Source organism: Channa argus, chromosome 2 (assembly GCF_033026475.1).
Source record: "Channa argus isolate prfri chromosome 2, Channa argus male v1.0, whole genome shotgun sequence".
Classification (NCBI taxonomy): domain Eukaryota; kingdom Metazoa; phylum Chordata; class Actinopteri; order Anabantiformes; family Channidae; genus Channa; species Channa argus.
This window is the reverse complement of record NC_090198.1, coordinates 10,414,482-10,439,514: the sequence shown is the minus strand read 5'-3', so window position 1 is coordinate 10,439,514 and position 25,033 is coordinate 10,414,482. Positions and strand designations below refer to the sequence as shown.

Sequence of the window (25,033 nt, the reverse complement as noted above, 5' to 3'; positions counted from 1 at the left end):
CAGTAGGTGTTGACCAGAACTTCATGCTGGTTTCACATGATATGCTGTGAAGTCTTTTAATGGGTATCACTACTTAATCTATCATTACTTATTACCATGAGTACAATCGCCGTCCTGCTGTGTGAGTATTAACAAGTAACACATTTAACTATTTCATTGTTTTTATTTGTAACTACATAATATGAAGGTGAATTAAATCATCATACATTTTTTCAAGGTGCTCTCATGATGCAGGTCACAAGCCAAACTAATGGTGAGCTTCCATTCCATGTCAAAACATAGTTTTTGCAGTGTTTGCACCATGATTGTCTTGTTCCGGTTATCAATACATTGTTTGCCTGTGTTTCAACAGTGAATGTTTCAGACATTTCACCTGCAAGGATCCTTGCCCAGCAGAAAACTGTAAGCGAGAACAGTGACCTTCATTTAACCTGCAGCACGTTTGGGTTCAAGAAAGTCCAAATGGTTTATGTTTATCTATGTAAGGAAGGAGTTGGAACCAGTGTACTGATGCAAAAACATGATCAAAATGACACAGTCTTCATCATACCCCGAGTCGGTCGTCATCACAGTGGGAATTACAGCTGTGTTTACTCCAAAACAAAGTATTCGGCCATCGAAGTGGCTAAAACAGGACACAACACCATCCAGATTCTGGTTATAGGTAAGTATTTTCATTTCTATGGCAGCATTTTGTCACTGCTGTGTTTTCCCTACTCATTTTCTAACTCTGCCATGCAGCCAATTTTCTCCCTGGGGATATTTCATTTGCTGGGCCATCAACAGTCAGCGAGGGAGACAATGTGGAATTCAGATGCACTTTGTCTGAGACCCTGCAAACACTTGGTGAATGCCATCTTATCCAGTCTTACTTGAGGAATAACAAGTCCATACTCCAAGTCCAAGCGTTTAATGTCACACGAATGGAAGCAACTTTTACCATCGAAAGTGCTGTCATGAGGGATTCAGGTCATTACAGCTGTGTGCTGCTGCCATCGAAATGCATCGAAAACCATGATACAATACCTTATGGAAATAATGCAGTTTTCATCGAGGTTAGAGGTGAGGATGTAGACAGCTCAGGCTACAAAAAGTATTAGAAAACGTGTTTATGTTTTCTCTCATTTAGATTTCATTACATAGATTTTTTTCCAAACATGACACTAATGTTTGTAATATTTGTTTGTTTTACAGTGAGTTTGTTTGTTCGGGTGATTATTTCTTGTGGAGTGATAGGCCTGATGTTGTTACTGGGTGCGTGTCTGTGGTTGATCAGAAACAAACAAGGTCAGATGATTGGTGAGAAATAAAATGACAAATTGTGTACTTTTAAGTAACAAAAAATATTCATATTTGGATTTAGTTTTTATCTCGGTGCGCCCATCAGATCATGTACAATATGTCTTAACATTAACCTCTTATAGAAAAATGATGGGTTTATTTTTCTGTTTTAACAGACCAATCAGTTGTGTACAATTCATGGTGAGTCTTGATCTAATCTGACTTAAAAAAAAACAAAAAACAGACTGGACACACAAGTGACTTTATCACTGACAGAACAACACACAAATGTATTGATTAAACTGTATTGTCTTATAGTGCAGCAAGTCAGCAGCCGAGTGCAAATGTGTTTGAGGAGCCACAGGAGCAGACAGAGGGAGTGGATCTGGAATCACTAGACAGTGAGTTTACAGTAATTACAAATAATTCTTGTTTGCTCTGGTGATGGACCGGCTGACAGATGAGGATAGACAGGAATCTTCATGGATAGTTCCACTGCTGGCTGATGACACCCAGCTTTACGTATTTGCAAACCAAATTCCACACTCCCTCCATTACCAACTGCTTATCTGAAATAAAATGCTGGTTCACCTCACACTTCCTAAAATTAAACAGTGATAAAACAGGACTCCTCCTCACTTGTACTAAATCCACATTATCCAAAGTTGACCCTTTCCCTCGCAATCGACAGCTCTTCTGTTTCCCCTTTCCCTTTGGTTAATAGTCTGGGTGTCATCCTCCACAGCTCATTATGATTCCAATCCCACATCAATAACATCACCAGGTCCGCATATTTCTATTTGTAAAATATTATTCATCTCGGCCCCTCCCTCACCCCCCATATGGCTTCATACTTGTTCACAGCCTCATTACCTCCCGTATTGACTATTGTAACTCTCTTCTCTTCGACCTCCCCCTTAAATCCCTCCAAAAGCACCAACTGGTCCACAACTGGTCCAACGTCCTCATTTCATCACATCCCCTCTATCCTGGGGATACTGCCTGCTGGTTAAATTGAGAATAGAATTCAGAATCCTCCTGTATACCTTTAAGGCCAATCACAACCTTGCCCTTCCATATCTGTCTGATCTCCTCCACATCGCCACCTCCTCCAACTCTCTCAGATCTTTTTTTTCATCCACCTCACTGTACACTCTGATCACCTCTGCAACATGTGGAGAAAAGCTTTCAGCGGTTTTGTTCCTAAAATCTTGAACTCACTCCAACCAGATATTAGAAACATTGACTCTCTTCTGGTCTTGAAATCCTGACTCAAAACCCATCTGTTCAAGATCGAGGAGTGTTGTGTGATAAAAAAGCATCAGAGAGAATGAAAGTAAAGGTGTTCAAGACGGTGGTGAGACCAGCGATGTTGTTCGGCTTAGAGACAGTGGCACTGAAGGAAAGACAGGAGGCAGAGCTGGAGGTAGCAGAGGAGATTTATGGATGTAGTGAGAGAGGACATGAAGTTAGTTGGTGTGAGAGAAGAGGATACACAGGACAGGGTTAGATGGAGGCACAAGATTCGCTGTGGCGACTCCTGAAAGGGAACAGCCGGAAGGAAAAGAAGAAAGAAGACTCAAACAATCTCTCCCATAAATTGACATATAATTAAGGACACCTGCCTCAATCTGCTGCCATTTATTTTCAAATCTCAAAATATTATTTACATCTTCTTGGTGATTAGAGATGATCAAAGCATTAAAGTCTTCAGTAAAACTTAATACTATGTTAATCCTGTAATGTAATTATTGTCAAGCTTCACTGTTGACTAGTATGAAAATTTAATTTGTTTGTTTTTTATGCATTTTATAATCCTTTTATTCAATTATTAGGAGAATCTTTGAACTCAGAGGAAGAAGAATGGTAAGACTATACATTTAATTTCAATAATTTCAGTGTTGCTGTTATGCACAGGTCAATTAGGATATATTTTGATTGTACATTTTATATAAACCACATTATAAATACACAAAGTTGTTTAAATTATACTAGTTATTATTATTCAAAAAAACGTTTTTTCTCATAAGGAATGAAAATGACTCCCCCTACTATGACGATTGTGAGGAACAGGGAGTGTACAGCATGGTAGGTAAGTGATAACAGGTGTCAAAAATATATATATATTTTTTAAGTAGATTACATTACTTTTTTAGTATGCTGATGAGAATGAATAGAGAAAAATGACAATTATTAGATGTGTGACAACTAATAAAAATTTAAGTGCCAAAGGGACTGTATATAATAAAAAATGTCATATTCTCCTATATAGTGGTTGAAGTTAGCAAAGAGAGTAAAGACATTCATCAAATCGGACATGTGCTCCTTTTGTCTTTTTTTCAGTTTTGTTTTGTTCAGTGCAAACACAATGTTCATTAACTCCAATTGTGACATGATAATTGATAACAGTTCAAGTAGTAAAACAAATATTACACTTGTTAGCTCAGAATCTACTGAAGCTTTCTTGTTATTTTGCACTGAGCAGATTTCTTTTCAAGAGAGTTCTGTGCATCTTACAGGAAAACCACATCTATATTTGAACATTCTCTGCACGCCAGATGTACTTGGTGTGTTAGTTTCCGACCCAGCTAATTCTGTCTTCTGAACTAGTAAGCAGAAAACTGAGCTGAGACTAAATGCGTGACCCACTGAAATACACAATTAATAGCCTGTTTCTTTAACTGTGAACTTTTTGTACCAACAGATGATCCACCTGCAAGGCCAGGTTCAAGGTTTGTTTATGCCAAATCCTTCAAACACAAGTCTAACTGGTCACCTGATTTTCCAGTAGGTTAAAGTGTCACTTAAACAAGAATAAATAAGATTGTCTTATTTTAACATAAGAGTGTTGAATAAATCAATGAAGACGTTTTCTGCAAATGAACAACCAGAAGAACGTACTATACTGCCTGGAGAAAGTGTAGATCTGAGTACACAGGGCTAAAAATGCTCTCACACTTTTCTTCTAACTTCTATTATTTTTGACGTACTTACATTCTAGTGTTACATTCAATTTATTATTGAAAGGAGTGGGTTTGCTTGCTATTTTGTACAATCAGGGTGTTGTAAAATATACTATGATTTTAGTTGATGTCATAATTGTGTTGTTAGATTGCATGTTGCATTAAAATGTGTCCAAAGTAATAATAAGTAATAATAATAACAAATATTTCTATTTGTTGCAGTTAATTCAAGTCTCTCTCTTTGTTGAGTCTATTGTTTTGTGGTGTAAAAATGATAATCAAAAAGAAAATGAAGACTTGATTTTTATCTACATAATATATACTGCATGCAATATTTAAAGTTACTATGGTTAATTTATTTTAATAAAACAAGCTGTATTTGTGATAATTACTAATTGATATATGAATGAACATTCAGGTCAATTCAACTACCACTGTACATTGGGATTTTAATTGAAAATTGACTTGTCCAACATTCATACCTATACACAAGACATCACTAACTTTGGTAATCAAGCAGTCACAGGAAATGTCACATTTTCCTCAAGGTTAACTCTGACATTACAATAACTGCACTGTTACAGATGAATAGCTTAACTACTTATGCTGTCAAATGTTTTGATCCCAAATTAAAATATGAATTGAAATATGTTGCAGGTGGTTTTCATGTGTTAATCTTAATTTGGTAATTATTACAAATAAACATTGAATCATCATTCATCGGCATTTTAAGATGTTCACAGTGGCTGATTTGTGTCACACTGGCTTTCATCATGAGAAATAAACCATGATTTCTGTCATTCAGTAAAGGTTCTGATTTGCAACAAATTCAAAATACCCCTACTGCATCTCAACGGGCAACTGTATTTTTGTTTTAAGAAAAATGTAATAAATCAATGTTGTTTAAAGTGAACTAGTAAATACTTTGTGACATCAAATAAAACCTGCGAGAAACTGAGTGAAACAACCTGGTGTTCAGCTAACTGAACTAAAATCTCTAAAAAACAAGTAGTAGTCACAGCTTTAATTCCACAAATAACAGCTTCTTGAATAACATTTTATACCACGATATACAGATAATTTTAACTGTGGGTGCCCAAAGCAGTCCACTTCTGAAGTGCTGTTGCTTTATTATGGCTTTATATTTAAAGAATGTAGTAAATACTGTGCCTCAACCTGCAAACTCACTGAGATCATAACAGGGCTCTCTTCCCTTTTCATAGCAATTATCTTTTTCAGAATCAGATTAATAATGTCATGATTAAAGCCTTCAGTGGCATGAACTGCCTGGTAGAGTGAAGAGTTGACCTTGATGTGCAAAGCTTTTATCGGTTTATAGAACATCAGCAGAGAGTCCTCAAGATTTCCGAAAGCTTAGATCACGATCTCCATGTTCACCCAGTGGCTTCCCTTTAATGGAACATGAATATTTAAAATTCAGTGAACAATAAAAGAAGTTCTGTTTTGTCTTTCCATCAGAGGGCCTCCTGAACTTAATAAAAGGCTAAATAAAGGGAACAATCTGGATGGCAGTTCTACAAAAACATGTTTAAACTATGTAATTATTTTATTCAGGTTTTCACTGTTTTAAATTTCAAACTAATGCATAATGTCTTTCCCAATTACAGTATAAATAGTCTGTCTGCAATGAAAAAGGACAAATGCCATCAAAAGTTATACATTTTCTCTGTTTACGCATGACTTTTACACATAAGTTTATTTCCAATCACAAACAGTAAAAAAAAAAAAAAAAAAAAACTTTTCCAACCATGAAACATTTTCCAAAATATCTTGCAAATCTCCAGTAACTTACTGCACAACCTCTACAGCAGGGGTCACCAACCTTTTTGAAACTGAGAGCTACTTCTTGGGTACAGTTTAATGCGAAGGGCTACTAGTTTAATAAGCACCTTTGAAATAACAAGTTTGCTCAATTTACCCTTGATTATATGTTATAATTAATAATTAATTAAATTAATGATATTTATCTATGTAAAGACACAGATCATGTTAATGATTTCTCACAATAACTTTCAAATGTGATTTAAAAGAGAATTGCAACGAAAAAATTAGATGCAGCTCACTGGTAAGTGGCGCTATGCTGATATATTTTTAGAACAGGCCACTGGGCTACTCATGTGGTCCTTGGGGGCTACCTGGTGCCCACGGGCACGATGTTGGTGACCCCTGCTCTACAGTAAGGCACTGTTTACATGATAAATCTCTTACTGTATGTAAGAAAATGTCCTATTCACAGTGCAACTCCTCAGTTTAACACATTGACCATAAACAATACAGAAGATTTTTTTATTTATTTATTAATTTGTTTGAATAAATGCTATGAAATGATTGACATAAGTTTCAAATATAAAGATAATAAATTCCACAATAATAATTACTGTATCTGCAGCAGGAAAATCACAGATTTGATTGGTACCATCACCAACTTGTCCCTGTTGGTGATGCATTGTTGCTTTTTTCAGCTGTAATGTGCTGTCATGGCTGCACCATGGAGACGTAATGCAGGGTTCAACCAAAGGCTGAGCTGCTGATGGCAAAGAGAAGCACGCTGTGTGTAATGAGTGAAATGCTTTATATTACATTTGTCTAAAATACATTGAGGTATTTGCATGCAACATCAATAAAATAACACATATGTAATAAGATCTGTGATTCACTTTTGAGGCAATAGACTTTGTACCTACTAAGAACCCACTGTGTATTCTTCCCAACGATAAATGCAGGCTTTGACTGAGGCTGAAAGGAATGCTGTCTGAGAAATTTAAGTCCTGACGAAAAAGACTTTCCTTTTTCGTCAGGTCCCATTAAGAATAACATCTGCCAACATAGGTATGGGTAGGAATTACAGAAAAGCAAATTTAAGCCATCACTTTTATTTCAACTGTGCCCCACAGGAAAAATAATCATCTTTCCAATGACTATAAATAGCAGAGTCAGGCAGTTGTATGTAAAATGAGAATGAAGGTCTCCTTCCTATCTATTGCATGAATATGCTGCTTTATAATTGCTTTTTAGGAATAAAGTTGTATTGAAATGCACTGAACTGAACTGAATTATTTTTCATCATTATGTCCAACAGCCATACACACATATCCTCAATGATGCTGTGAGGACATTTCCTTTTTATTTTGTATCTATTGACCTGATGAGAAATCTCTACTCTATGATACCAGCAAATATAGAAGGTGGAATAAATGTACTGCACTCTGCATGTGATACATCAATTCATTTTTCATTCATTCTCAAACTCAGAAATACAGAAAGGTTTGAGGCTTTAAATCTGCAGCTTGACCTCTGGCACAGCTGTAGTTTACAGAAATGACTGGATAGAGCAGAGAACAGTAATCTCATAGTCTCTTAAATAAGACCCATAGTGAGCTGTCAATGTGAATTGCCTCTATTTGAGGATAGCCAAACTGTAGTTCTTAAAGGGTACTTCCAGCAAAGTTTGGGACAATGATGCTAGCCCATTTGTAAATAACAGGGATGAAGAGTAGAGCGGAGCCCAGGATGGACACCAGGAGAAAGGCCCAGAGAAACACTCGATCCAGAACCTGGGCCACAAACTTCCAGTCTTGTACCACCTGTGCCACAAAAGAAGCACATGTCGGTCTTATGATACATCTAGACATGAGCAACGTGCAGTGTTACTAGTTTGCAAAGTTTCTTAATAAAATGGGGTAAAACGTTATTATTAATAGCTTTGGTTGTACAAACACACAAAATCCTACATACTCACCTCTCTCACCTCATTTTCTTTAACCACGTGCATGGTTATGTACCGAATAGACTCCAAAGCTGCTTGAAGGTTATGCCTGGTGTAAAGTAGAGGGGGGACCTCAGGTGCTGAATCCTTCGCCTTACCAAACCCTACTGCTCCCCCTGCTCCGGCCACTGCTGCTGTAGCATAACGGTCCACATGGCTGCGCATGCACAACAGCTTTGGGAGTCGATGCAGGAAAATCTTCCTCACCCAGGGTACCATGCTGTGATGTGTAGAGGAAGAGCGATGGTGGATGTTAATGGCAAAAACGGTGATGATGATGGAGAGTGTGACAAAAATCATGGTGAAGACTAGGTACTCCCCAATGAGAGGGATAGCCTTTGAAGAGGAGGGGATGATCTCCTCAATGACCAGGAGGAAGACGGTGAGCGACACTAGCACCGAGGTGCAGAGAGAGATCTTCTCGCCACCATTGGAGGGAAGATAGAAGACAAGAATGGTGAGGAAGGACAGGCCAATGCAGGGGATGATGAGGAACAGGGTGTAGAAAAGGGGCAACCTTCGGATAATGAAGAAGTAGGTGATGGTGGGGTAGGAAGAACTGTCATCTGTCCTCACACCACAGCTGCCTGTGGCTTTCACTATCTCCCATTCACCATTGTCAAAATAGTCTTGCTTGTCCACATGGAAGTCCTGCAGAATGATATCTACCTGTTAAAGGTGGAGGCCAATCTCATGTCAATACAGTAACTGCTCTGACACTAATCTATTGCACAAACACTGTGGAGGAAAGACCCACCTGGGATCCATCGTATGTCCAGGAGCCAAATTTCATCGAACAGTTCTGTAGGTCAAACGGGAAAAAGGTGACATCAATTGTGCAGGCTGACTTGTAATTGGCAGGTGGTGTCCATAATATGGTTCCATCATATTTAACCACAGCTTTAGTGACAGTCCCCTCAAAATGTCCATCTGAACTGTTGAAAGAAACAAATTTGTTCATCTGAAAGACAAACGCTTTGGCTAAAACGTTAGCTTCTTTTCCACTCATTGTAAAATGAAGTGAGTATGTGTGAGATCCATTTCCTCTCATAATAACACATACTTATCATACAGCACAATGTCAGGCAGCCAGATCCTGTCAGAGGGGACTCGGATTGTTGTGATACCCAGATAGTCATCAGGGTCCCATCTGAGTTTCATGTCAGACCACTCCTAATGAAAAAAATGGATATTTAGTAAAAGAAATTAACAAAGAACACACATCCAATGATGTCCACACTTTAAAGGAATAGTTGACATTTTAGAAAACTTGTACAGCATGTGTTTTCTCAACAGCTTGATAACACTGTCAGTATATAAAATTTAAGCTACAACAGGCAGCCGGCTAACTTAGCCATAGTCTGAAGGTATAAAAAAGATAGCACATAGTCAGCAATAAAGCAAAGTAACACAAACTTAATTGAAGAGATTAAAAAACAAGATGTGTCAAATGGTGATAGTTACAGATACCTACTGGTGGCTTTGCTTTTAGTTTTGTTTGGTTTTGAACTAGCTTGCTCTTTCCGTGTTTGCAGTGTTTGTGCTAAGCTAACTGGCTACCAGTGAGGGCTGCCAACATTCACTTTTAGCTCTCTGCATATTGTAGATATTGTCAAATTTTACCATTAAATATAATGTACAGTAGTAAGGGTATTATAATAATTGCAAATTTCGCTAAGTTCCAGGCCACAAGGAAGGGTGTGTGGCACAGGTGCTGTAAGGTTGTTAGATTAACAATTAGCAAATCTATTTGATTTAGCTCAGACATGCATTGGCTCAGTATTTGTTTTCTGAACTAAAATGGTGACTACAAAAAAGGAATTGCCCATCCGCCTTGCTTCTTTGCATATTGCAATCCATCACTTTGAAAGGGAGCAACTGACCTGGCAGAACCTGGTCTTTGGGGATAATTCATAAGATGGATGACAGACAGGGCACACAAGACCATGAATAAGGCTGACAGTAACTAGAGTCGGGAGGAGGTCTGTTGTGGAGGCAGGTGCATGGGCACAGGGCCGAAAGGACTTGCATAAATGAGAAGTGTCAGTGAAATGCCACCAGAACAGTTTAAAAAGGGGTGTGGAGGGGCTGACAAGGTGTCTCTAAATTCAATGTAAGCAGGAGATTTTTGTGGAGCAGTTCCGTGGCCATAAAGTAACACAACTACAGCCAATCAACTTTACTTGTGTTTATACTCAGCATGGTGAAATGTGACGCTCAGTTCCAGTTGTTTAGAACAGACACTGTACAGCTTTACTTGCCTGTTTCATCCACACATTTGTTGTCATTAGTTGATTTTTTTCATCCTAAAAGTGTAAAACATGAATAAAAGTTTACGTTTTAATTTATTAAGTTGATACATTTGAGTTGATACATTTTTATAGAACTGAAAAAGAAATTGCATTTTGTTTTTTCTGTTCTGTTATATTTCATGTAAATACTCATTGTAAACATCCACTGCTTTTTTTTTTTTTTAAATCCTCACCACATCCACTAGCTGGGAAATGGCCAGTCCAAACTTCACTTGGATCGTCTGGTTTAGGTACTCCACTGGACGAACCCATTTCTGGTAGTTATCAAAGAGGTATTTGAATAGTTTGTCCTCTGCTTTTGCATAGGAGGAGAGTTTTGGAATCCCTACAAGGTGTGAAAAGACATGAAGGTCAAAGAGGAAAATTGGAGGATTATATTAAGTTGTAGTTCCGTCTAATACAACAGCACTTTAGTGGTGTTAGTCCTTTGGGCTCTGTGCTTGAACTAATCCTTTCCCTGTTCTGTTTTTAGCCTCACTGTCAAAAAGCACTGGAGTCACCTCTCTGACCCTACAACTGTGTTCATGTCTAGAATTTCTGCATATGACCTCTATGATAAAGCTTTGGTTTCAAGAGACAGAGAAATGAAAGCTTTGAGCCAAACACAATCAATATAAAATGGCTAAACGAATCCTTACATTGACCTTACCTTTGCATTATATTACTTGTTTTGGTGCTGTACATGGCTACTTGCTATTGCCAGAGCACGGCTGTGAGTAGTATTTCAAAGAAAACCGCTTCAAATACAGATGGTTTTAATTATCATTGTAGAAAGCGTTGCAGTGATGTGGCCCACTTCATATTGTGTATATAACTTTCCTGCACTGTGACTTTGTTGTAAACAGTGCAGGCACACTTAAATCAATGTGCATAGCCTCATTAAAATCACCACTTATCATGGATTTTGGCTAATGAAAAGGAGTAAATAGTGTAAATAGAACTCATGAACTAAATTTGAACTTGAACTGAGGGTACAGGTAGACTGATGGTTGTATATTGACAACAAATTACACGTAAATATTTCTTCGACAGACATGTAACACTGTAACATTACATGGTGCAGTAAGCCTCTTTTTTTTACTGTAATTTTGTAAAATGTGCAGTTACATTCCGAGTCCCAGTTAAAATGCTTCATTGTTTCGCTGAACCAGAAGATAGAAAATATCGACTGCATTTTAAATTACACATTTCTTCTAACCCTTTTCATTAAATCATTCACCTACATGGTCATAAACCTAATTTATGGATGGAGCATGTTGCTGGAAATGACCCACAAGACTGAGCATAAATGGTAAAGTGTCACTCTCTCAGTGTGTGTGGATCAATAAAGACAAGGATGCAACACCTCAATCAATGACTGAATAAAATCCAACATCTCTTTGGCTTCTCCTCCACTATTATGAGCACCATGCTTGGCTAATAAGCAAGCTGTGGAGTCTGCTGGATTCTACATGAATCCATTTTAGAGAACAATAATTACAAATATGTGAGGTTAAAAGAGCTTATTTGATTTACACCTAATGCTGACTATACTGTAATTCATTTCTAATATTAATTCATTCCTGTATTTTCCTGCCTGCAATTGTCTCCCTGATTCAGTCCATACCGTCCATACAAATGATATTGATTAATGCAAGTAAATATGACACATTGCAACAATTAGCCAAATATGCCAAATAAGAATAGAAAAAAGAAAGAAGCTGTACGCATCCAGTACGTATTTTATCATATACCTAATACTGTATAGTTTCAGGACATACTGTACATATTGTACAGTAGATATATTCACTAATAAATACACAGTTGCACGGCAACAGTAATTACTTCTTTGTGTGTGTTTGAATCCACTCTACACACATTTAATTTCACACATGCTGTTCTACACCTGCCCTCCAGGTGTCACTGCGGCAATGACTGAATTAGAGCAGTTGTTTGGGGTGGGTGGGGGTTATTTGTGCTGGACCATGTAGGAAGACTAGGTTTTAAGTTAGGCATGTCATTGCTTCCATGCAAATGAAATAAAAATGAAAAAGACTAAACAACTGTGGAATTTGATACAAGCAGGTGAGTTCTCATCATTGCTTAGAGGCCATCAGTCAATTTATATCTTTTTTTTTCAGTTTCCATATATCCATTATAATGCCATATATCACACCGAGCCTATTACATTCCTCTGTGAAACTGATGATGAATTACTATTCCTTGGGAAACTTACGCAGCGAGTGGCAGAGGTGGCAGCAGGACAGCAAAGGTGGCAGCAGCAGCAGTGCAAGATAGGTGTTTGCCCCTCCTACTCTCAGCATCATATCAGAGGTGGCAGTGGATCCACACAGTGGGTCCTTTGGGTGTCACAGAGCTGGGAGATATATGGTGTTAATAAAAACAGTACCTTTTGGGTACACTGGGTGAACGTCTAAGCTCTTAAAGTAATCTGCGTTGGGTTAAGGGTTAAAATCCCAAGACAGCCACCCCTGTTCCCCTCACCAGGCTCTGTTAAGCAGAAGACTATAAACAAATCATCCTAAATCACATTCCTTTGATGCACAGAATGCTTTCACAAGCCTGGAATGCACCCTACCCTCACCTTGTTAACCTGACCCTCGCCAAGGTAATAACTACATTTCTCATAGTAAGCATGCAAATGTTGTATGCATACCTGCTCTGACTCGCTGCCATTACACACAGTCCGGAGAGACAGTGGAGGTGGTAGGCGGTGGGAGTGTTGACGAAAGAAGCAGCACTGCTTTATCCTGCTTTTTCCTCCATTCCATGCAGGTTCTTTCTCTTGTCTTATACAGCTGCCGCTTCAGTCCCTGCTACCTCCAATTGTGCACGGGCAATGCATCCTCCTCCTCCTCCTCTTCCTTCAGAGAGCCCGCCCATTTCCCCCTACCACCACCCCTCCTTTTCCCATTCCTCCAAGCATTCTTGTGGTCGCCAATCACATGCAGAGATAGACGCCCCTTCCATGCAGCCTCCTCGGTGCCCCTCCACAGCAGTCTCGGGAAATGATAAAGGCAGCTTTGCCATTGAGATTTTGCTTTTTCATAACAGTTTCCATGTTGTTACCTGGTGTCCACAGCCACCCATTATACTGCATTTGATCACTCCTGTTCATGTTCCTCTCTCTGTCTCAGCTTGAATGCAGGGTTTTATGGCTTGTGGCATATTGGGGGACCCAGAGATATTGAAAAACCAACCTATATCCAGTTTGTGCTTTAAAAAAAAAATCAATTTGCAATTTCAACTAGGATCATCAGCTCTATCTCCCCCCACTGCTTCTAAACGATAAGCAAGTATATGTAATGGATGGATGAAAGAATTGAAGTCACCTTGTCTTTTAGTTCTATACACAGGTTTATAAAACTTTTTTTTTTTAACGTATGGAATGTGGGGACGTATGGAATGTGTGGATAGTTCAACACAAATTAACAGAGAGAAAAGCTACAAAAGCTTTTCTGTCTAATGAAAAAAAATCAAGATTTGTGAAAGATTAAAAAAGACAAATTATTTGGATGAGAGAGGCAGAGGAAGCAAGTAAAACCATTATTAAAAATGAAATGTTCCTTTTCAGTATTGCATGGATAACACAATATTTCAATTTTAGCTGTATATTTTATTCCTATGTGAAATGGGCCTGAGTAAATGCACATAAAAAATTTCATTTGAATTTGCTATAAAAAAATTTAAAGATAGGGTTTTAGTGAAGAAAAAAAGATACTCTTATAGGGTCTTAGAGAGGCAGCAATTTAAGCATTGGCTATAAATGCACATACATACACAACTATATATAATTCACATGTTTTGATCTTTGCTGAGTCAGAAATGTAGAGCAAAGTATCTGTGACTGTTACACACCTTAAATAAAGCGCCACTACTTTCATTATACAATAACTCTAGTCAAAGGATATGCATTTCAAGCCTACACAGAGATTCTGATTGCTGTTTGAGTGGGGGGGGGTCGCATTATCTCTGGGGCATAATGATGACTTTTGCATAAGAAGCATAAGATTTTAACAAAGAATTTTGATAGTAAATAGGCATATGCAACACCAAAACGAAATAAATGGAACAGAAATTACATCCACATTCTGCTGCTGGGTCAGTGAGAGCATAGGTTGTGCTCTCAAACTGCACCACAACAGTACTGAACAAGCTATGAATAACTATGAAAACCCATTTAAAACAGTTCATTTTATATACACTTGGCAAATGATTTCTTGCAAATGTGACTGCACTGGTTTATCAAGGAGTTCTTTATGGTTTTTGATTGAGACATATGACTAGTACATTTCTTACCTGTACCTCTAGAGCAATGAGGTTGAGTAAAAATCTGCTTGTGGTCCCTAAAACCCATTTTAAAACTTGGGGGGATCTTTCTTTTCAGTCTGTGGCTCCCAGATTATGGAACACCCCGTCCTGAGGCGGTGACCTTTTCAGAGCTAATCAATGAAGCAACCACTAACCAGCACAAATGAGAAAAACTCTCACAGAGAATAACATGGTTTACAGTTTCCAAAAAGAGTTTACAGGTTTGGGCTAAAGGACCTACTTAACACCATGACATCAGTACACAAAGCTTCACTGATAAAAAAGCAGATTCCACCTCCTCTGGCTTTCTCCATAGCTCCGTAATGCACAGCTGCAGTGCATTATCCGGGATGGATTCGGTGAGCCTGGTTTCAATGAAGTAGAATGTGCTTAGTCCATATTTGTTCTATTTAGGAGTAGCAGCTTGTCCATTTGATTGAGGAGGGAGCCGAGATTATCTAGGTGAACTGATGGTAGTGCCGTGCGAAGTCCACACTGCCGCAGTTTCAAAAGCTCACCAGCACACTTCCCTCGTCTGCGTATCCTCCAAGATCCATAGACAGCTGTTGCTCCCCAAACTAAGATTTCCAAGACTGGTGAAACATTATGTGGAGTGGATTGTCTAATATTAGGCAGGTCATCTCTGAAAATTGGGTTAGAGTGGCCTAATACACAGAAAATATAGAAAAAAAATAGACCTAGAGAGCCTCTGTTGGATCTAGGCAGCTGTACGTGGAGCCATTTTGTAATATCAGCTTAATACAAGATCTGCTATTTCCTCCTCAAGTTTCTTAGTAGGGGTCTGGAAACTTATATGTAATTCTGCTTAAGAATATTGTTGTAAGCTGGCCAGTGTAGCAGCATCTTAACTGGCCTTATCCCCCACTGCCTGTGCTTGATCCTTACTTGCTTTCTACTCTTTAGCATTTGTTTTTCAGAGGACCAGGAACTCGTGAGCCACTTCCTCTTTCTCATTATAGCTATCTCAGCTACTTCACTTATTAATCTGATCAGCATGTGCTTTTTGGTCTGTTTATCAGTGGAGATTTTTGCTTGCAAACACGCGTATTGCAGTTGCTCTAACCTCAAAAGTACCTGGATCTCACTGAAATGGTCTTACAGGTGCTACTGCACCGTATCTTTTGTGGTGACTCTTTAAACGCACACTTTATGCTCAGTAGCACAGCCAATCCCACAAATTACACAGACATATCAGCACACTGTTGTTAGCATGTTTCTGCCTTGCCACTCATCTCAGCGCAATATGACAGAGTGTGGGTGCTGACTGTACGCTCCTCATAGAAAGGCTCACAAAAAGGGTATTTCTCTCTTGTGGCGGATCTCGGTAACAAAACTTTCTTAACTGCAATATGTTGTCTGTGTTCAGAAGACTGGAGCATATATTTTAAAATAAACCCAACTAGCAAATCAAACGTGTCAAAGAGAACAATGTTGGAATATGAACTTCAGATATAATGGAGTTTTATAAACAATATCTGTTGGTTGTGTTTAACTCACTGCCTTCACAAAAGAAATGTAAAACTTTGAGATGCTGAAAAGAAAAGGCTGAAAATGTAAAACAATGGAGTGATCAGGGTATACAGCGTAGTCTAAAGTAAATACTGAAAGCAAAAAAAAGTTAAATCTATATTAAAAAACTTGTGCAGTATCTCTGATATAGACTGAAGACCAGTCCAGGGTGTACCTTGCCTCTTACCACACACATAAGTAGTTATACACAATGGATGGATGGATTTGTGCATTATGGACAAGAAGCTGTTGCAATGTAAATTTCTTGTTGAGTTAATCTTAAATGTAAAAACATGAATTTATTGTTAATGAATTGTTCATTGCTTTCATGTCAGATGAAGCTGCTGTTTTGCTGCAGTGCTTTCCTGCTGCTGCTCTTCCTCGATCCCAGAGTCCGTCAAGTTAGAAACATCTTGGTCATGCCGACTGAAGGCAGCCACTGGATAAACATGGATTTTCTACTTCAAGCTCTGCACTCGAGGACACAATGTAACAATTGTGCTCTCCAACAAAAGCTGCTACATTAAGGACAACTCCTCTTATTGCAAATGTAGATGTTTCATATTAAATATATATGTATGAATTTTCTTATTGTTTTTCTTCATTTGGAGATGAATAATGGTATATTCATGGGACATTTGGAAAGTTAGGCACTGCCTCTTTTTGTCTCAGGCAATTTTTTCCGATCAGTTATTTTAATGCCTGATATTTATTATTCCTTGACATTATTTATTTATTTATTTATTTTTTTGTCCTTTCAGCTTATCCCGTGAGTTCAGGGTCGCCACAGCGGATCATTGTCCGCATGTTGATTTGGCAGTTTTTACGCCTGATGCCCTTCCTGACGCAACCCTCCCCAATTTCTACCGGGCTTGGAAAAGGCACTGCACAGCTGGGGATGGGAATGGGCTGTTGGGTGTTCAGTGTCTTGCCCAGAGACACTTTGACATATGGCTGGACCTGGCGATTGTTTTGACAGCCTTACCAACTGAGCTACAGCTGCCTCCATTCCTTGACATTTTTTATGAACTGCAGTAATGTTCTACAGTTTTGTAAAAGATTATGCAAGCAAAGAGTACACAAGTAATTTGAACTTTGCTCGGCCAGAAATGTGCAGCAAAATATCTTTGACTGTGACACACTTTGAACAAATAACCATTAATTTCATTATGAGTACAATAACTCTTGTCGAATGATCCGCATGTCAAACCTACACAGAGTTTTTGATGGCCGTTTGAGTGGGTAGTAAATCTGATCATACACATAGCTACAAAACACTAAAACTGCATCTCTACAGTAGATAAATCACAATTTCTGTCTGACAGTTATGGTAACTACATTTTCCTTAAAAATAGCTGACAAAGACTGCAAATTTAAATGAAGAAGGAGCAAGAATAACATCCACATTCTGCTGCCTGGAGTGTCTGGGTCAGGTTGTGGTCTCAAACTGCACCACAACAGCAGTGAATTAAAACCACAGCGGACTGATCTTAACACTGTTTAATTTGCATTTAATTTATAATTAACTGTGAAAAACGATTAAAAACTGTTCTTTTTATCGACACTGGTTAGGTGATTGTTTGTAAATGTCGCTGTACTGCTCTTATCAAGGAGCAACTTCTTTATGGTTGGTGTTTTAAGATAAATCCAGCCATTGCCTGTAATCTTACAGGGGGAAATGTAACCTGAACTTTGGCTAAGCTCCTACGCTGTGCATTGCATAACTACACATTCTAGACTTGCAGCCTGTACAGATGTGGTACTGAGCTGGTGTCTAACAACTGGAGTTCTCTGCTGTGTGGAATAACAAAATACCCTCGATAAACTACAGTAAGTAAAAACATGTAACTATGAATTTACTAGTATATTCTATGTCCATAGTTCTTTCAATGAGGCTTTGAAGCAAATCAAAGAAAACTTAAAAGTGGTACTGTGCGGCAGTAAACTGGAGTAAACTATGTTACATGTTGATGTACTTTTGCACAAAACACTGATTTTATACAATCCTCATTTATACAGACTTGAATTACTTCAAAGTCTCCTCAGCTAAAGCTTAGGCACAAGAATGACTGTTATAAAACATTTAAAGTACTTTAAAACTTTGGGCTGTTGGAAAAAAAGGCTGAAAATGTTTTTGCAACAATGGAGTGATGGGGGTATTCAGTACAGTATGAAGTGAACCCTGAAAGCAATAAATAAGTTACAATTATTTTAATAGATTTGTGCAGTATGGAGAAGAAGTTGTTGCAATGTGCATTTGTTGTTGAGTTAATGTTAATGTAAAAACATGAATTTATTGTTAATGAATTGTTCATGGCTTTCATGTCAGATGAAGCTGCTGTTTTGCTGCAGTGCTTTCCTGCTGCTGCTCTTCCTCGATCCCAGAGTCTGTAAAGCTGGAAACATCTTGGTCATGCCGACTGAAGGCAGCCACTGGATAAACATGGATTTTCTACTTCAAGCTCTGCACTCAAGAGGACACAATGTAACAATTGTGCTCTCCAACAAAAGCTGGTACATTAAGGACAACTCCTCTTATTACACTGCCTACACAGTTCAAATGGACAAGTACTTGGATAAGGTGTTAAACACAAAGTTTTTTTCTGATTACTTTGAATTTGAAAGAGGGGCCCTCCCTTTATCAAGTTTTCTCCACATGACTGTAGGAATGTTCAGTTTGTTTATTGATGTTCACAGAATTGTGGGTGAATTTGTATCAGCAGTGCTAGAAAACCAGGAGCTAATGATAAAATTGAATGACAGCAAGTTTGACCTGTTACTCACTGACCCCTGCTGGGGGGCTGGAGTCATTTTGGCCAAATATTTGAATCTTCCTTTGGTTTACAATGTTCGATGGCTGATAGCCAGTGAAGGTCATCTTGCTATTGCTCCCTCTCCTATATCATACATTCCTATAACAGGGTCTGGCAACACTGATAAGATGTCTTTTCTTCAGAGAGTTCAAAACATGGTTTTGCATCTGATAACCCAATCACAAAACTACCTGGTAGGTAAACTAGTATACCAGCCAATAAGTGACAAATATCTTGGGCCTAATTATGATTTTAACGAGTTAATTCTTGATGCAGAGATTTGGCTGATGAGAGTAGACTTTGCCTTTGAGTATCCACGTCCCACCATGCCTAATGTTGTGTACATGGGAGGCTTCCAATGTACACCTGCAAAACCTCTGCCTCAGGACTTGGAGGACTTCGTGCAAAGTTCAGGGGAAGATGGAGTCATCATCATGTCAATGGGGACATTTGTGAGTGAACTTCCTGTTGACATGACAAATGAGATTGCTGCTGCTTTCGCCAAACTACCTCAGAAAGTCATCTGGAGACATAAAGGCAACAGACCAGCTACTCTGGGCAACAACACTTTGATAGTGGACTGGATGCCACAGAATGACCTGTTGGGACATCCAAAGACAAAGCTCTTTGTAGCTCATGGAGGAACTAATGGAGTCCAAGAAGCTGTTTACCATGGAGTACCAGTTGTGGGTTTACCTATATTTTTTGACCAATATGACAACCTGCTGCGACTGAAGGAGAGAGGAGGGGCAAAGCTTCTAGAAATTAAAACAGTGGACAAAGATAATAACTTCCTGAATGCCATACAGGAAGTCCTTATTGACCCCTCCTACAGGCTGAACATGCAGAGATTCTCCAGGCTGCATAGAGATCAGCCAATAGAGCCGCTGAATAACGCCCTCTTCTGGATAGAGTTTGTCATGAGACATAAAGGTGCAGCACATCTGAAAAGTCAGTCCTACAGACTGCCCTGGTATTCCTACTACTCTGTGGATGTAGTTCTGTTCCTGGCAGCAGCTGTGCTGTTCGTGTTTTTAATTATTTTCATCTTGGTTAGGTGTTTATACACTGCGATGTGTAAACCTAAATTGAAACGGGATTAGTCAAGGCAAATGTAGATGTTTCATATTAAACATATGTATCAATTTTATGACTGATTTTGTGATATGTCATCTATGTTGTATTCTGAATAAAATATAAGTTTATGAGATTTGTAAATTATTTCATTCTTTTTTTATTCACAATTTGTACAGTGTGCCAACTTTTTTGGAATCGGGTTTGTATATTAATAATGGTATAGTGATAGGACATTTGGACAGTTAAGCTCTGTCTTTTGTGGTAGGGGCAATATTTTCTAATTAGTTATTTTATTGTCTGAAATTCGTTATTTGTTGAAATGTTTCTATGAACTACATTGATGTTCTATTAATCTGTCTTTGAGCCATTTTCAGTTATACGTACTGTATATTTTTATAGTTTCTGTGTGTCTGTGTTTATAGTTCCAACTAACCTGATGTAGCCATGAGACAAGATCACTGTAGTCAGTTTTAGGTGTTGCTAATTTGCATGTCTTTGTGAAAGTGAGAATCATACAGATTTTGGACAAGCTTGTGCCTAACACTGTCCCAGAATTGTCCCCATCTTTGTAGTTTGTGTGTTTTGGTGTAACTAATATTTAAAAAGGAAACATTTAAAGGTGAGGTCCTGTAGAGAGACCTGTACAGGTACAAACTGCTTGTAAATCTACGAACAGCATCACTTGTCACCTGTAAATAAAGCTGCAGCCTCTCAGTGGCTTTTTGGAGAGCAGGAGATATTAAACTCTTTTAAATCTCCATTTAACAGCATGTTGGACTTTCTTTCACATGTACATTCTTGTGATTAATTGTACATTTAAGTCCCGGAATACAAAAACATGGACTTTATGTCTAGTGAGATGTTTTTTTTTTCAGTTTTCACACAATCTTTCACAGACACATGTTGGTAAAGTGTTTAATAGCAAGGCTGCACCTAACGATTATTTTTTCTTGTCAATTAATCTATTGATTGTTTTTTTGTTTTTTTGTTTGTAGTAATCGTTGGTTTCCGTGGGAAATGAGAAAGGGATCTGTGTTGACTTGTGCTAGCTGAGTAAAAACCCAGATATATCATTTTGAATTTGCTATTAAAAATTTACAGATAAGATTTTAAGAAAATAAATATGTTACCCTTAGATCTTTAGGGCCTTACAAAGGCAAACTAAATATTGTGTCAAGATGCATATACATATACAAAACATAAACAAAGGTATACATATATTTACGTGAGTATTTAAGTATCTGTGACTGTGACACACCTTGAACAAAGCACCACTACTTTCATTATGAGTACAAAACTCTTCAAACGATCCACATGTCAAACCTGTTTGAGTGGGGGTTGCATTATTTCTGGGGCATAATAATAATAATCATTAATATCCAAATCAGAAATTTCCAACAAGAAGGAACTAGCTGTTCCTGGGGCGCAATAAAAGACGGCAAATAAAACTGGGGATGGGCCACTAAATTTAAACAGGAGCACTTCAAAGGAAGAGAATTCACTCGATGATAACCGTTTACATTTAAGAAATTTCCTGTAAGTAGAAACAAGTGATGTCCATGATGCCTTATGCATAGCCAGCATGAACTTTAAACAAGAAATTCTGATAAAACACAGAGCAATGCAACACCAGAACTACAATTCTACAGTAGAAATATCACAATTCTTGTCTGACAGTTATGGTATCTATATTTTCTTGAAATAAATAGTTGACAAAGACTGGAAACGGGTCTCTGGGTCACTGACAGCTTAGAAACTGCACCACAACAGCAGTGAATTAAAACCAGCAGACAGATCTTAGCACTGCTTAAAATGCATTTCACTTATAATTTACTATGAAAAACCATTAAAAACCGTTCATATTATAGACACTTGGTATGTAACTGCTTGTAGATGTGACTGTACTGCTCTTATCAATGAGTAACTTCTTTATGGTTGTTGTTTTGAAACACATCCAGGCGTTGCCTTTAATCAATCAGGGGAAGTGTAACTTGAACTGTGACTCAGCCCTCCCCCCTGTGCATTGCATAACTACAGTGCTCAGTCTAGACTTGCAGCCTGTGCAGATGTGGTACTCAGCGGGTGTCTAACAACTGAAGTTCTCTGCTGTGTGGAATAACAAAATAGCCTTGATAAACTACAGTAAGTAGAAACACGTAACTATGAATTTGCTAGTATATTCTATGTCCAGGGTTTTTTTAATGACACTTTGAAACATAACAAATGGAAAACTTAAAAGTGGTACTGTGCGGCAGTAAACTGGAGTAAACTATGTTACATGTTGTACTTTTGCCCAAAACACTGATTTTATACAATCCTGATTTATATACGCATGGAATACCTCAAAGTCTTCTCAGCTAAAGCTTAGGGACAAGAATGACTGTTGTAAAATATTTAAAGAACTATAAAACTTTGAGCTGTTGGAAAAAAAGGTTGAAAATGTTTTTGCAACAATGGAGTGATGGGGGTATTCAGTAAAGTATAAAGTGAATTGTTGAATGAATTGTTCATTGCTTTCATGGCAGATGAAGCTGCTGTTTTGCTGCAGTGCTTTCCTGCTGCTGCTCTTCCTCGATCCCAGAGTCTGTCAAGGTGGAAACATCTTGGTCATGCCGACTGAAGGCAGCCACTGGATAAACATGGATTTTCTACTTCAAGCTCTGCACTCAAGAGGACACAATGTAACAATTGTGCTCTCCAACAAAAGCTGGTACATTAAGGACAACTCCTCTTATTACACTGCCTACACAGTTCAAATGGACAGGTACTTGGATAAGGTGTTAAACACAAAGTTATTTTCTGATTACATTGAATTTGAAAGAGGGGCCCTTCCTTTATCGAGTTTTCTCCACATGACTGTAGGAATGTTCAGTTTGTTTATTGATGTTCACAGAATTGTGGGTGAATTTGTATCAGCAGTGCTAGATGAGCAGGAGCTGATGAGAAAATTGAAAGACAGCAAGTTTGACCTGTTACTCACTGACCCCTGCTGGGGGGCTGGAGTCATTTTGGCCAAATATTTGAATCTTCCTTTGGTTTACAATGTTCGCTGGCTGATAGCAACTGAAGGTCATCTTGCTATTGCTCCCTCACCTATATCATACATTCCTATAACAGGGTCTGGCAACACTGATAAGATGTCTTTTCATCAGAGAGTTCAAAACATGGTTTTGCATCTGATAACCCAATCACAAAACTACCTGGTAGGTAAACTAGTATACCAGCCAATAAGTGACAAATATCTTGGGCCTAATTATGATTTTAACGAGTTAATTCTTGATGCAGAGATTTGGCTGATGAGAGTAGACTTTGCCTTTGAGTATCCACGTCCCACCATGCCTAATGTTGTGTACATGGGAGGCTTCCAATGTACACCTGCAAAACCTCTGCCTCAGGACTTGGAGGACTTTGTGCAGAGTTCAGGGGAACATGGAGTCATCATCATGTCAATGGGGACATTTGTGAGTGAACTTCCTGCTGACATGACAAATGAGATTGCTGCTGCTTTCGCCAAACTACCTCAGAAAGTCATCTGGAGACATAAAGGCAACAGACCAGCTACTCTGGGCAACAACACTTTGATAGTGGACTGGATGCCACAGAATGACCTGTTGGGACATCCAAAGACAAAGCTCTTTGTAGCTCATGGAGGAACTAATGGAGTCCAAGAAGCTGTTTACCATGGAGTACCAGTTGTGGGTTTACCTATATTTTTTGACCAATATGACAACCTGCTGCGACTGAAGGAGAGAGGAGGGGCAAAGCTTCTAGAAATTAAAACAGTGGACAAAGATAACAACTTCCTGAATGCCATACAGGAAGTCCTTATTGACCCCTCCTACAGGCTGAACATGCAGAGATTCTCCAGGCTGCATAGAGATCAGCCAATAGAGCCGCTGAATAACGCCCTCTTCTGGATAGAGTTTGTCATGAGACATAAAGGTGCAGCACATCTGAAAAGTCAGTCCTACAGACTGCCCTGGTATTCCTACTACTCTGTGGATGTAGTTCTGTTCCTGGCAGCAGCTGTGCTGTTCGTGTTTTTAATTATTTTCATCTTGGTTAGGTGTTTATACACTGCGATGTGTAAACCTAAATTGAAACGGGACTAGTCAAGGCAAATGTAGATGTTTCATATTAAACATATGCATCAATTTTATGACTGATTTTGTGATATGTCATCTATGTTGTATTCTGAATAGAATATAAGTTTATGAGATTTGTAAATTATTTCATTCCTTTTTTATTCACAATTTGTACAGTGTGCCAACTTTTTTGGAATCGGGTTTGTATATTAATAATGGTATAGTTATAGGACATTTGGACAGTTAAGCTCTGTCTTTTGTGTTAGAGGCAATATTTTCTAATTAGTTATTTTATTGTCTGATATTCGTTATTTGTTGAAATGTTTCTATGAACTACATTGATGTTCTATAAATCTGTCTTTGAGCCATTTTCAGTTATACGTACTGTATATTTTTTGGACAAGCTTGTGCCAAACATTGTCCCAGAATTGTCCCCATCTTTGTAGTTTGTGTGTTTTGGTGTAACTAATATTTAAAAAGGAAACATTTAAAGGTGAGGTCCTGTAGAGAGACCTGTACAGGTACAAACTGCTTGTAAATCTACAAACAGCAGCACTTGTCACCTGTAAATAGCCAATTGTGAATAGTTATTAGTCTTTTAATGACAATTCATTGTGTTAATGAAAGTAGAATATATTTGACTATTAGTATTAAGGATTAAGTGCACTTCCTAGTATTGTAATGGGAAAGACCGATGTAGACAAGGCTCTGAGTCAGAAGTGTGAAGGAAGGAGATTGCCTTGCAGTTAATTTGGCTCAATACAGCCTTTTTGAACGTTACTTCTCAATTTGGATTATTGACAATTTTGGACCTTCAAAAGTGTAATGGATAATCCTGTGGATTATGTATGTGTGTATATATATATATATATAT

General features: G+C 38.2%; 4 protein-coding genes across 12 annotated transcripts; 3 read left to right on the top strand and 1 right to left on the bottom strand.

The window, feature by feature from the left end:
* Positions 1-13: 13 nt before the first annotated feature.
* On the top strand, positions 14-4,121 carry LOC137113593 (uncharacterized). 3 transcript variants are annotated; one of them, XM_067495282.1, is made up of 10 exons: positions 14-121; positions 218-253; positions 353-664; positions 742-1,062; positions 1,195-1,299; positions 1,458-1,482; positions 1,600-1,682; positions 3,117-3,147; positions 3,312-3,369; positions 3,986-4,121. In XM_067495282.1, exons 1-10 carry the CDS (start codon positions 97-99, stop codon positions 4,070-4,072), a joined length of 1,083 nt encoding a protein of 360 aa, XP_067351383.1. In that variant the 5' UTR covers positions 14-96; the 3' UTR covers positions 4,073-4,121. The 3 variants fall into 3 exon arrangements, with proteins under 3 accessions (XP_067351383.1, XP_067351384.1, XP_067351382.1); XM_067495283.1 differs by having other exon boundaries at positions 1,195-1,287; positions 3,312-3,373; positions 3,986-4,110; XM_067495281.1 differs by having other exon boundaries at positions 3,312-3,373; positions 3,986-4,110.
* Positions 4,120-13,209, bottom strand: chrna5 (cholinergic receptor, nicotinic, alpha 5). 3 transcript variants are annotated; one of them, XM_067495279.1, is made up of 8 exons: positions 13,000-13,209; positions 12,559-12,699; positions 10,517-10,668; positions 10,293-10,337; positions 9,095-9,204; positions 8,789-8,966; positions 8,014-8,700; positions 4,120-7,849 (listed from the first exon to the last, which is right to left on the bottom strand). In XM_067495279.1, exons 2-8 carry the CDS (start codon positions 12,647-12,649, stop codon positions 7,691-7,693), a joined length of 1,422 nt encoding a protein of 473 aa, XP_067351380.1. In that variant the 5' UTR covers positions 12,650-12,699; positions 13,000-13,209; the 3' UTR covers positions 4,120-7,690. The 3 variants fall into 3 exon arrangements, with proteins under 3 accessions (XP_067351380.1, XP_067351379.1, XP_067351381.1); XM_067495278.1 differs by having other exon boundaries at positions 8,005-8,700; positions 13,000-13,208; XM_067495280.1 differs by lacking the exon at positions 12,559-12,699 and having other exon boundaries at positions 8,005-8,700; positions 13,000-13,208.
* A 4,665-nt stretch (positions 13,210-17,874) lies between these two features.
* On the top strand, positions 17,875-20,205 carry LOC137114971 (UDP-glucuronosyltransferase 2C1-like). 3 transcript variants are annotated; one of them, XM_067495401.1, is made up of 3 exons: positions 18,560-18,698; positions 19,106-19,191; positions 19,274-20,205. In XM_067495401.1, the coding sequence occupies exon 3, from the start codon at positions 19,285-19,287 to the stop codon at positions 20,098-20,100; it is 816 nt and encodes a 271-aa protein (XP_067351502.1). In that variant the 5' UTR covers positions 18,560-18,698; positions 19,106-19,191; positions 19,274-19,284; the 3' UTR covers positions 20,101-20,205. The 3 variants fall into 3 exon arrangements, with proteins under 3 accessions (XP_067351500.1, XP_067351502.1, XP_067351501.1); XM_067495399.1 differs by adding an exon at positions 17,875-18,014 and having other exon boundaries at positions 18,514-20,205; XM_067495400.1 differs by having other exon boundaries at positions 19,106-20,205.
* Positions 20,206-22,105: 1,900 nt separating this feature from the next.
* On the top strand, positions 22,106-24,999 carry LOC137113474 (UDP-glucuronosyltransferase 2B15-like). Of its 3 annotated transcripts, XM_067495273.1 has the most exons (3): positions 22,644-22,784; positions 23,192-23,277; positions 23,360-24,999. In XM_067495273.1, the coding sequence occupies exon 3, from the start codon at positions 23,371-23,373 to the stop codon at positions 24,184-24,186; it is 816 nt and encodes a 271-aa protein (XP_067351374.1). In that variant the 5' UTR covers positions 22,644-22,784; positions 23,192-23,277; positions 23,360-23,370; the 3' UTR covers positions 24,187-24,999. The 3 variants fall into 3 exon arrangements, with proteins under 3 accessions (XP_067351371.1, XP_067351374.1, XP_067351373.1); XM_067495270.1 differs by adding an exon at positions 22,106-22,216 and having other exon boundaries at positions 22,600-24,999; XM_067495272.1 differs by having other exon boundaries at positions 23,192-24,999.
* The last annotated feature ends 34 nt before the right edge of the window (positions 25,000-25,033 follow it).

Coding starts and splice junctions, on each gene's coding strand:
- LOC137113593 (XM_067495281.1), top strand. CDS start 97: ATGAGTACAATCGCCGTCCTGCTGT. Junction 1,063..1,194: donor AGTTTTCATCGAGGTTAGAG/GTGAGGATGTAG, acceptor TTTGTTTTACAG/TGAGTTTGTTTGTTCGGGTG. Junction 1,683..3,116: donor GGATCTGGAATCACTAGACA/GTGAGTTTACAG, acceptor TTCAATTATTAG/GAGAATCTTTGAACTCAGAG.
- LOC137114971 (XM_067495399.1), top strand. CDS start 18,514: ATGAAGCTGCTGTTTTGCTGCAGTGCTTTCCTGCTGCTGCTCTTCCTC.
- chrna5 (XM_067495278.1), bottom strand. CDS start 12,649: ATGATGCTGAGAGTAGGAGGGGCAAACACCTATCTTGCACTGCTGCTG. Junction 10,338..10,516: donor TTTCCCAGCTAGTGGATGTG/GTGAGGATTTAA, acceptor TTACACTTTTAG/GATGAAAAAAATCAACTAAT. Junction 8,967..9,094: donor GACATTGTGCTGTATGATAA/GTATGTGTTATT, acceptor TTCTTTCAACAG/TTCAGATGGACATTTTGAGG.
- LOC137113474 (XM_067495270.1), top strand. CDS start 22,600: ATGAAGCTGCTGTTTTGCTGCAGTGCTTTCCTGCTGCTGCTCTTCCTC.